This window comes from Lactuca sativa, chromosome 3 (assembly GCF_002870075.4).
Source record: "Lactuca sativa cultivar Salinas chromosome 3, Lsat_Salinas_v11, whole genome shotgun sequence".
Classification (NCBI taxonomy): Eukaryota; Viridiplantae; Streptophyta; class Magnoliopsida; order Asterales; family Asteraceae; genus Lactuca; species Lactuca sativa.
This window is the reverse complement of record NC_056625.2, coordinates 260,001,942-260,014,224: the sequence shown is the minus strand read 5'-3', so window position 1 is coordinate 260,014,224 and position 12,283 is coordinate 260,001,942. Positions and strand designations below refer to the sequence as shown.

Here is a 12,283-nt window from a genome sequence, read left to right as displayed (position 1 = left end):
ATTTGGATTGTGACTCGTTTAGATGTTTGGACAAGGGACTAAAACCCTAATGGGCCTAATAAACCTCAATGGGACCAATGAAGCCCTAGTTGACCTAAAAAGCCCAAACACATGACTAATGGACCTAGTTAACTCTAATGGGCCTAATGAACCTTAACTAGTCAAAAGACCTAGCTATTGGGCCTATAGGACTAAGATGGGGTTGGAAACCCTAATTAGGGTTTAGAAAACCCTAATATTGGATTTATGGGTTGGACTTATCGGGACCCACATTTGGGCCATGGGAATGTAATTGTGTGTTAAGCCCAATCACACCATACGAGTTATTTAGAAGAATGATGGACTTAATGGATTAAGTCCTTAATAGGTTAAGTGAGAAACACTTAACCTTAATCGTCATTTTATGTGAAAACCCTAATTTCACTTGGGTTTATTGTTTGGCCTTTTATTGGGCCTTGATGATTAGATTATTAATGGGCCATCCAAGATCAAGCAAATAGACTAGAATAATTAATAGGCTTCGATGTAAGGCCCATATGAGGAGTTGGGCCTAATTTGGAAAATTAGGCCATAGATGGGCCATAGTTTGGACCTTTAGGATTATGTGATATTGGGCCACTATAATGTTGAATGTTAGATTGAAATAAATGGTTGGGCCTTATGGTAAGACCTTGTAAAGGTTTGGGCCCAATTTTCCATATGTTGGGCTTTGACTTATAGTTGACTTTTGGGCCTTTGGATTGGGACTTGGGCTTGAATAAAGCTAAGTTAGGGGTAAAGTAGAATTTACCCCCACATATGTATTTGTGGTTATGTGTTGGAACCCAATTATTAATTGGTGTTTTGATATTAACACTTTGAGAATCTATCATCCAACAGCTGGGGATTATGTCTACGGGACTTCAGCAGTGTGAGTTGAGTTACCTTCCAGTAGAGGTGGGTCTAAGGCACCAATGCCGGCCCACTAGTAGGTGACTATGTATGAGATGATTTTCTTTGTGATAAGGAAGCCCCGGAGCGCCCGATGGCTCCGAGAAGAAAAGCTTTCGGCTCGGAAACGCTGCTCCAGCGAAGCCCTTTTTTTTTATAATAAAAATCCGTTGTGAGTGAGCTACGCCTACACTATTTATAATATAACTTTTATTTAAATATAGTAATGTTATTAGGACCGTATAATAATAATAATAATGCTAAGACTAATAATTAGTCACGGTAAATATTAGACTAAAATCTAGTGGTAATAATACTAGGTTTCGTCGAAGGAAATTATATTGTTAAGAAGCGAAGCGCTGTCCGAGTTTGGAATCATCACTTTAACAAGTGAGTGCATAGTCCCTTTCATCTTACACATAGATATGAAGTATTTAATATAAATTATGTGTTGTGAGTGCATAGTTCCTTTCATCTTACACATAGATATGAAGTATTTAATATAAATTATGTGCTGTGAGGGTATAGTTACTTTCATCTTACACATAGATATGGAGTATTTTATATAAATTACATGTCATGTCTGCATATTATCTGGATACTTGCTATCTAGCTGGATGAATGAATTTATACATGTTTTAAATGATTTAAACTATATATTTATTTGATATCTACAAATATGTTGGGATAAAACATGGGTAGATGAAATAGTTGATGTGTGATTAAATAAAATGATGCGAGATAGGTGATGATAATTAGATGAGGATAGATAGGTGATGATGAATCAGTCATGTAAGATGAAAGATACTATAACCTTGTCCAGCAATTTAGAGATGTAGTCGTCTACCAGAGTATAGATGGCGACCATGGACTATTATAGACAACCTCGTGGAAACACCAGCAGACTCATAGCCTATAAGTGATGAATTACGAGTTTAGACGATGTTGTAACTACGTATTCATGCGATGATACTCTGACCCCTTACTATGAATTACGAGTTCAGGCGATGTTGTATCTACGTATTCATACGATGATACCCTAACCCTTGTTTGGCACGTATTGAGGGAGTAATCCCTGAATCAATACTGTCTATGCGATGTAGGCAATGATCCTTAGGGGAGTCCTTAGGAACAAACATATAAGGAAATGTGATGTAAGGAGATGAGATGTAAATATGATGTAGGAGACAATCCTTAGGATAAATCCTTAGGGAAGGTACTTAGGAATAAAGAAGATAATGGGGATGAGTAATTGGGTTAATTATTTGATGATTAAGCATAATAATTATATTATTGTGGGTTGAAAACCCTATGTACCCACTAGGTTTCCCAACCTGACTCACTTAGTTTACTTGTGTCACGGGTGATGATGTGAAGTTACATTACACTAAGAGATTAAGGGGATATAGATCACTAGTGTAAATGAATGTAAGTTATGTTTATGCTTATGTTTCTGTATTGATGCGACATCCCAAATGTTTTAAAAGGAATAAAAATATATTTCTTCGAAAATGGTTTGATAATGAAATTATGATGTTTTTCTGGGAACAAATTCCGCAACGTTTTTATTGAAAGAGATACTCTGATTTTTATAAAGCATAAACAAAATCAATCTTTTCTGGCCGTGAAAATGGGGATGTCATAGATACGTAAGGGTTGCAGATGCGAGATTGACTTAGAGTACCATGGGAAGAGAGGGTCATGCCAGGTGTGTATAGTAGAGGGTCCCGAGGAGAGACCCAAGACTTCTGATCATCGGGTGAAAGGACAACAGGGCTAGAGGCAGTGCAACATGTATGGGGGAGTGCACAAGGGAGTCTGCCACTCCAAGGGTTTAGGCTGCTGCAGGTGTGGAAGGGTTGATCATGTTAGCTGGAGGTGATTAGGATTCCTCCAGAAGCTCAAGTCACTTTCCCAACAGGAGGAGGGCAGAAGCTCAAGTTACTTTCCATGTGGAACTGCAAGAAACTTAAATCGATGAATGAATTGAAGTACTTCATCCATCTGACCGCATTCAGAATAGAAGAGTGTCCAAGTCTGGAGTCATTTCCATTTCCTGACCATGAGTTGCCGAATCTATATGGCGGACCATATGAAGATGTGACTGATTTTAGTCGGTTGTCCGGTCTTTTTCCTTCATCTCTTACTTCTCTTCGCATAGAAAGATTTGAGAAATTGGAATCAGTTTCAACGGGACTCCAACACCTCGCCTCCCTCCAACATCTCAGCATTGTCAAGTGCCCAAAGATGATGGATCTACCAGAAAAGTTGTTGCCTTCGCTTTTGAGTTTGAAAATTAGTGAATGCCCAAATCTGAAAAAAAAGACTAGTATAGGAGGCTCCTATTGGCCCGTCGTTTCCCTAATTCCCCTGCATCTCCGAGGATGACTATATCTTATTGTGAAGGTCCGGCCTTCTCTATGTCTTTTAACTTCTTTTTATTTCGTAATGTATAAATTAAATAACTGTAAATCGAACAAAATTTTTAAATATTATCTCAATCCAAGTGCCTATGTATTTTTACAACAAAAGTTTTATTTGTGTCTCAATATTTGTTTGTTAACATGGCATGCTTACTGAATTAAACTGGTTACCAAACCAAACATCTAGAAATCAGTACATTATTACGTTGTAAAATATCCAAAATTAATGGTGAACAAACAAACAGGCTAAATACGTTCAAATAATGAATCATTTTGATTATGTACTGCCTAATATCAACCTACTGTTGTACCCATATGATTTAAGTACCGAGTACTAACACTGATTAAACCCATTAAGGTGAAGTGAATGGAATTTTTATTAAGTAGATCAATTTTGACACAGCTAAATATGATTCTATATTTGTGAAATTATTGTGAACAAAAATGCTATTTATCTTTACTGCCATCTATTTATTAGCTCCATTGTTTTTCCCTTTTAGAGAATATTTGGTATTTCTATTTAGTGTACTTTGGAGTGATCTTGATATGCGTGTTACTGTTTATGATTCATTGTTAAATTATGTGTTCTTTTGTTATTTGGTAAAATAATTGATGAATTTTGCTCACATAATTAATTTGACATGATGTATCCGGTAGTCATTTTGGAATGAAAAACTTATGTTGATTTATTTTTGCAGGATTCATGACCCACCCTTATGATTCACAATTGTAGCATTCAATGCTAATGCATATGCCATCGGGTGTGTAAGGTTGGTTTCTTTTATGCTATCTGCAGAGTCACAGATCCTTATAGTTTAATTCTTTTTTTAATTTTAACTTGAGTAAATTACTAAAATCGTCCCTATGGTTTGGTTAGAATTTCACGTTTGGTTCCTAACTTTTCTTTTGCACTCGGATCGTCCCTATGGTTTGATTTTGTTGCGTGTTTTTTCCCTTACATACATAAAATTAAGGACCAAACGTGCAATTTTGACCAAACCATAGGGACGAAAAACACAACGAAATCAAACCATAGGGATGGTCCGAGTGCAAAGAAAAAGTTAGGGACCAAATTTTGACAAAACCATAGGAACGATTTTAGTAATTTACTTTTTAACTTGTTCGTAAATGATTGGTGTAAGTATTGATAGTGCGAGTAGTTTTCATAATTCTAAAGTTAAATTCATACCAATGGCATTAGGAGCTATAATTGATGAATGAGTTCGCATTGATACAAGAATGAACGTAATTTTTCATTTTCAAACAAAACAGATACATCAATTTCTTCTTAATTTTACTTAAAACATTTCCATCTATGGTTATATCATTTCATTCAATACTGTGTCACTTAAATTGTTTCTCAATTCTGATAATATCATAAAAACAGAAGAAGAAATAATTGATGAAGCATTTGCATTGATACAAGAAGAAATGAAGGTAAAAAAAAAACAGATGAAGAAAAACAGAAGAAGAAACCAAGGGTAAGCTCTACTACTATGTGCCAATTTACTCGGTATCCTTCCTGTTATAGAATTATCCTTAACATGGATCTTTTAACAGTGGGCTTATGATAAACATAGACACTAGCCTCCGCCTCCATCTCCACCTCGACCTGTTTGTGAGTTGCCAAATGCCAACTGCTGTCTCAAACACGTGACTTTGAAGAGTATGGAAAATGGTTGATAAGTTTGCACGCAAGGTGTTTGTGGTTTTGCTTGTGTGAAAATTAGTACTGCTCTGATGGTAGAAATAGTTTTAAAATGCTCTAATCAGAAGTGTTTTGGAGATGTTTGTACGAAGAGTCGATACCAATACTTACATTGTTACTTATCCATGTGACATGATAGCATTAGCAATTCTCTGCACATGTTGCACCTCTTTGTACTGCTATCACTTTCCTGTAGTGTTAGCAACAGTTTTGTACATTTTAAACGTGTTTTCTAGCATACACAGCACAAGTTCTGTATAATGGCATAATGCTAATCTTTGTGGGCCACCTAGAAAATATATCTCACTACAGAAATTTTGTATTATATGACATGTGTATGACAGCAGTTAAAAATAAATGGGCTCAGGTCCAAGTAGACATCAGTTATAGGAACAGAGATGTGAAAATTTGTTGAGTCATTTGATTACATATTTGTTAAGTGGATGAATTAAGAATTGAAAATCACAAGTGGAAATATCACTTTATATTTAAAATGATTACATATTTGTTAAGTGGATGAATTAAAAATTTTAATTCACAAGTGGAAATATCACTTTATATATAAAATGATTACATATTTGTTAAGTGGATGAATTAAAAATTTAAAATTACTAGTGGAAATATCACTTTATATTTATAATACTCCCTCCGTCCCAAATTGATAGTCCACTTTTGATTTTTGAAGTCTTTTTTCTTCAACTTTGACCTTAAATAGTTTTATTTGTGTTATATATTACTTGATAAAACTTATAACAATGAAAAAACATTTAAAATATAATCCATTCATATATTTTGCATCAAGTATTATCTATAAAAAACAAAAATATTTAAGGTCAAAATTGAAGGAAAAAGACTTCAAAAGTCAAAAGTGGACTATCAATTTGGGACGGAGGTAGTACAAAAGTAAAGCAGTGGTAAAAAGACGTTGACCAAAACAATGGACAACTAACTGAACTAAGGCTTGAATCGTTCTTTTCAATCCACAGTCACACTTAATTCATCTTCATCCCGATCATTCATACCTACGCCTTCACCACAAGCAATGGCTGGAATCATTTCTGCCTTGTACTCTTTGTTTTGTGACAAGCTGGCCTCTGATACCTTCAAGCAGTTTGCTCGTTTCAAGAAAATCGATGACGACGACATGGAGAAATTAAAGATGTCGTTAATCAAGATCAAAGATCTGCTTAATGATGCTTCTGAGAAGGAAATACGTCAGGAAGCTGTTAAAGAATGGCTGAATAGTCTCCAACATTTGGCTTACGACATAGACGACCTACTTGACGAATTGGAAACTGAAGCTATGCATCGTGAATTCTCAGAGGAATCTGAAACCCCGAGCAAGTTAAGAAAGCTCTTACCAAGTATGTTTACTATCTCACCCGAAAGTGTTAGGATGCACGACAGGTTTGAAAATATTATCACCAAGTTAGAAGAACTGTTTGAGGAAAAATATAAGCTTGGTTTGAGTGTGATAGGTGAAAGCCCAAAACATAGAAATAGAAGGTTAGAGACCTCTCTGGTAGATGCATCTAGTATTATTGGACGCAAAGATGAAAAGGATGCTTTGATCCACAAGCTATATGAACCATGTGATAGAAACTTTAGCATCGTGCCCATAGTTGGTATGGGTGGGGTAGGTAAGACCACTCTCGCTAGACTTTTGTATAATGAAATGCAAGGGAAGGATGATTTCGAACTCATGGCGTGGGTCTGTGTTTCTGATGAGTTTGATATCTTCAATATAAGCAATATTATTTTTCAATCAGTAGGTGGGGGAAACCAAGTATTTAAGGATTTAAATCTGCTGCAAGTAGCTTTAAGAGAGAAGATCTCAAATAAGCGATTTCTGCTTGTTTTAGATGATGTGTGGAGTGAAAGCTATACGGATTGGGAAATCCTAGCAGGGCCATTTCTTGCAGGGGCACCCGGAAGTAAAGTTATCATGACAACCAGGAAGATGTCGTTGTTAACCCAACTTGGTAACAATGAACCTTATCATTTGCCTATTCTATCTGATGAAAGTGCTTTATCCTTATTTTGTCAGCATGCATTGGGAGAAAAAAACTTTGATTCACATCCGCTACTTAAACCACATGGTGAAGGTATTGTCAGAAAATGTAATGGGTTGCCGTTGGCTTTGAAAGCACTTGGAAGGTTATTAAGGACAAAAATAGATGAGGAAGACTGGAAAGAAGTGCTGAATAGTGAGATATGGAGTCTAGAAAAGGGAGATGGGATTGTTCCAGCTCTCAAATTAAGCTACCATGATCTCTCTCCATGTTTGAAGCAGTTGTTTGCATACTGCTCCTTGTTCCCCAAGGACTTTGAGTTTGACAAGGAGAAGTTGATTCTGTTGTGGATGGCAGAAGGTTTTTTGCAATCAACGACAAACAAGACAATGGAACGCTTGGGTCTCGAGTATTTTAATGCGTTGTGGTCAAGGTCATTTTTTCAAGCTGCACCAAATGACAAATCGTTGTTTGTGATGCATGATCTCATGAGTGACTTGGCCACATCTGTTGCTGGAGAGTTTTTTTCAAGGGTAGACATTGGGATGGAGAAAGAATATAGGAATGAATCATTCGAAAAGTACCGTCATCTGTCATTTGTTCGTGAGGAATACATGGTTTCCGGAAGGTTCGAGCCACTAAAAGGAGCTAAAAGTTTGAGAACATTATTAGCCTTATCTGTTGGGGCGATAAGAAAGAGGGAAACATTCTACTTATCAAATAAGGTCCTGGATAACTTACTTCAGGAGTTACCATTGTTAAGGGTCCTAAGTTTGAGTCATCTTGGCATAAGCGAGGTACCCGAATTCATTGGCAGTTTAAAGCACTTGCGGTATCTGAATTTATCTCGAACTTATATCAAACTTTTACCAGAAAATGTCTACAAGCTTTATAATCTCCAGACATTGATCCTTTTTGGCTGTAGATGTTTAACTAAGTTGCCCAATAGCTTCTTAAAGCTTAAAAATTTGAGGCATTTGGACATTAGGGATACTCCTTGTTTGAAGAAGATGCCCTTAGGGATTGGTGAGTTGAAAGGCCTACAAACTCTCTCCAAGATCATAATTGGTGGTGAAAACGGATTTGCAATAACCGAGCTTAAAAACTTGCAAAATCTCCATGGGAAAATTTCCATTTGGGGGTTGGGCAATGTACAAAATGAAACGGAGGCACGCGGCTCACACTTATCACAAAAGAGGCTTACCGAGTTAGAGTTGGATTGGGGTTATGGGTTATTGCAAAAGAGGCTTCATATGTTGGAGTTTGCTGTGAGTTTTGGGTTGTCTGAGTTGAATGTTTTTCGAAAGGAGACACATGATAAGGAGGTCCTTACTGAGCTGAAGCCTCAAACTGATAGTTTGAAGAAGCTTGAAATTGTGTCATATGCGGGTATAGAGTTTCCTAATTGGGTTGGGGATCCTTCGTTTCTTAGGTTGACTCACGTGTCGATATATGGGTGTGAAGAATGTACATCTCTACCAAGACTTGGGCAGCTACCATCACTTAAGGAGTTGTATATTGGGAAGATGAGTAAGGTGAAAGTTGTAGGTTGGGAGTTGCTTGGAACAGGTGTTGCATTCCCATCCCTTGAAATTCTAACTTTTGATAGTATGCCATCATGGGGGGTATGGTCAACCGATAACAATGGGGTTGTAGATGCAGCAGTGTTTCCATGCCTTAAAGAGCTTATTATTCTATTTTGTCCTAATCTGGTTGAAGTCTCACTTGAAAAACTACCTTTACTCAGAGTTATGACAGTAAAAGGATGTGGTCATGGTGTGTTGACAAGCCTGGTTCATGTCGCTTCATCAGTCACCAAGTTGATATTATATGATATTTCAGGTCTTACTCATGAGGTGTGGGGAGGTGTTATGAAGTATCTTAGGGAAGTTGAAGAAGTAAGAATAGAATGCTGTAGTGAAATAAGATACCTGTGGGAATCTGAAGCAGAGGCAGGTAAGCTTCTTGCGAATTTAAGGAGGTTGAAGGTACTTTATTGTTCAAATTTGGTGAGTTTAGGAGAGAAAGAGGAGGATAATTGTGGGAGCAACCTAAAATCTCTTAGGTGGTTGTGGGTATCTGATTGTGACAGCTTACAGCATTGCAGCTGTCCAGATAGTCTTCAGTCATTGTTTATTTTTACCTGTGATTCAATTACATCTGTGTCTTTCCCAACAGGAGGAGGGCAGAAGCTCAAGTCACTTTCCATCTGGAACTGCAAGAAACTTAAATCGATGAATGAATTGAAGTACTTCATCCATCTGACCACATTCAGAATAGAAGAGTGTCCAAGTCTGGAGTCATTTCCATTTCCTGACCATGAGTTGCCGAATCTTGCCTCGTTAACACATTTGCAAATACAAAACTGTACAAGTATGGATGCTTCCTTTCCTGGTGGGCTTTGGCCACCAAAACTGTGTCACCTTACCATAGGAGGGTTGAAGAAGCCCATGTCAGAGTGGGGCCCACAGAGTTTTCCAACCTCACTTGGTTACCTACATCTATATGGCGGACCATATGAAGATGTGACTGATTTTAGTCGGTTGTCCGGTCTTTTTCCTTCATCTCTTACTAAGCTTTGCATAGAAAGATTTGAGAAACTGGAATCAGTTTCAACGGGACTCCAACACCTCACCTCCCTCCAACATCTCACCATTGTCAAGTGCCCAAAGATGATGGATCTACCTGAAAAGTTGTCTTCACTTTTGAGTTTGGGAATTATTGAATGCCCAAATTTGAAAAAAAAGACTAGTATAGGAGGCTCCTATTGGCCCGTCGTCTCTCTAATCCCACGCCTCCACGAGGATGACTATATTTTTTTGTGAAGGTGCGCCATTATCTATGCCTTTTGACTTCTTTTACTTCCATAACGTATAAATTAAATTACTGCCATTCAACCAACATTTTAGATATCCAAGGATGTATTTCGATAAAAGTTCTATTTACGTCTAGATATTCGTTTGTTAACATGGTATGTTTACTGATTTAATATGATTAGGGCTGTAAAACGTGAGAGTACCACAATGGATTGCAAAAGGAATTAAGTTGGTGTATGGTGGACTAGGATTGGTTGTGAAGACTAAAGTTATCATTGTCTTTTAAAGTTGTAGAAGAAATCACAAGGATAAGAATAATAATAACTTAATGTAGTACAAACAAACAAGTTAAATACTTTCAAATCATGAGTCATTTTGATAATATACCGCCTAATTTAATGTAGTCTTATGCATGACTTCTGACCCGCTTTAATACTAATTAAACCCATTAAGATTATGTTGATGTAATTTTCATTAAGTAGATCGATATTAACACGGCTAAATATGATTCTATATTTGTGAATTATCGTGAACAGAAATGCTATTTATCTTTCACTGCCATATATTTATTAGCTCCATGTTTTTTCCTTTCAGAGCATATTTGGTATTTCTATTTAGTGTACTTCTTTGGAGGGACCATGATATGTGTTTTATTGTTTATGATTCATTTTTCAATTATTTTTTCTTTTGTTATTTGGTGAATAATTGCTGAATTGTACTCGTATAATTAATTTGTCATAATGTATCCGGTAGTCATTTCCGAATGAACAACTTCTCTTTATAGACTTTCTGACTTTTGTATGTTTTTCATAAATTTGGAGATGTAGGAGTTTGTAATTTATGTGGGATCAAATCTTGGAGATGGATTATAAATTTATCAGCTTGATCTTTTTGGACAATCTGTAATGATCGAACAACAGAAACAATGGGGGAAAAATTGCAAAGGGTAAGCTCTCTACTACTATGTGCCAATTTACTCAGTATCATTCCTGTTATAAAATTATTATTAACATGGATCTTTTAACAGTGGGCTTATGATAAAACATAGAAACTAGCCTCCGCCTCCATTTCCACCTCGACCTGTCTGTGAGTTGCCAACTGCTGGTTCAAACAGAGGGACTTTGAAGACTATGGAAAGTGGTTGATAAGTTTGCACACAAGGTGTTTGTGGCTTTGCTTGTGAGAAAATTAGTACTGCTTTGACAGTAGAAATAGTTTTAAAATGCTCTAATCAGAAGTGTTTTGGAGATGTTTGTACGAAAAGTCATACAAATACTTACATTGTTACGTATCCATGTGACATGATAGCATTAGCAATTCTCTCTCTGCACATGTTGCACCTCTTTGTACTGCTATCACTTTCGGATACAAATACTCGTTTTCTAAAATTTTGAATATTTCGGATATCCGATATCCAAAAATTTATTTTTTATTATTTTTATCATATTTTATTTATTATTCACAAGGTAAACTAAATGCTTTTATATAATAAATAGGTTTACTTTTAATATGGAATGTATGATTTATATTTTTGTTATAAGATGGTTATGAACATTTTGAAAAGGCAAAATGTTAAGTACGAATCTGTTAACTAATAATATTATTAACTTGAAACAGATGAACATAATCTTCATGACAAATGGAAGTGTCTTTTCTTTTTCCACATAAAACAAATATAAAGGAGCTTATAGGATTACTTTCAAAATCGATACATATGATGACTTGCAACTAAAACTGAAATTATAGTTTTTTTTAAGGTGGTTATGTTTTATTTATTAGGACATTAAGAGCGAAATGTTTTTATCTTTTTAGGTCTATCCGAACAATGAGTCTAATTGTGGTTACAAATGTTTTAACATTTAATACATGATGGCTCAACGTCTTTTTTGTTTTGAATTGCAAGTGGTTTGTAACTGTTGGGTTGAGTTGCATCTTATAGACAATTAACAACTTAATATATTTTAAAATAGGTTATTTTAAGTTAATCGATATTTGATAATAACAAAAAAGCCAAAAAATTTGGATATCCGATATTGATATCCGAATTCGTATCCGAAAATTCGGATATCTGAAATTTCGGATACGGATTTAGATACCAATAATACACTATCTGAATTTTGGGATATCCGAAATTCGGATATCCAAATTTTCGGATATCCGGTTTTGAACACTCCTACACTAGATAACTTAATATTATATCGCGGACTATATAATGATGTGAAAAACTGTAATCAATTGTCACATCTTCTTCCTTCATCTCTTGCTTCTGTTTCCATAAAGGAAAAAAGGAATTTGGGAAACTGGAATTTGGGAAACCGGAATCAGTTTCAATGGGAGACTCCAACACCTCACCTCTCTCCAGCATCTCTCTGTTTCCAACTGCCCAAAAACGTT

At 36.0% G+C, this 12,283-nt stretch overlaps 1 protein-coding gene and 1 long non-coding RNA gene across 2 annotated transcripts; both read left to right on the top strand.

The window, feature by feature from the left end:
• The first annotated feature begins 3,009 nt into the window (after positions 1-3,009).
• Positions 3,010-5,349, top strand: LOC111918831 (uncharacterized). The gene is made up of 4 exons (XR_002859345.3): positions 3,010-3,336; positions 4,052-4,123; positions 4,741-4,834; positions 4,914-5,349. It is a non-coding gene; the product is annotated as an uncharacterized LOC111918831 (long non-coding RNA).
• A 754-nt stretch (positions 5,350-6,103) lies between these two features.
• Positions 6,104-11,213, top strand: LOC111918836 (putative disease resistance protein At3g14460). The gene is made up of 3 exons (XM_023914454.3): positions 6,104-9,900; positions 10,717-10,835; positions 10,917-11,213. The coding sequence occupies exon 1, from the start codon at positions 6,104-6,106 to the stop codon at positions 9,896-9,898; it is 3,795 nt and encodes a 1,264-aa protein (XP_023770222.3). The 3' UTR covers positions 9,899-9,900; positions 10,717-10,835; positions 10,917-11,213.
• Positions 11,214-12,283: the final 1,070 nt, after the last annotated feature.

Excerpts from the sequence above, each read along its gene's own strand:
- LOC111918836 (XM_023914454.3), top strand. The coding sequence starts at position 6,104 with ATGGCTGGAATCATTTCTGCCTTGTACTCTTTGTTTTGTGACAAGCTG.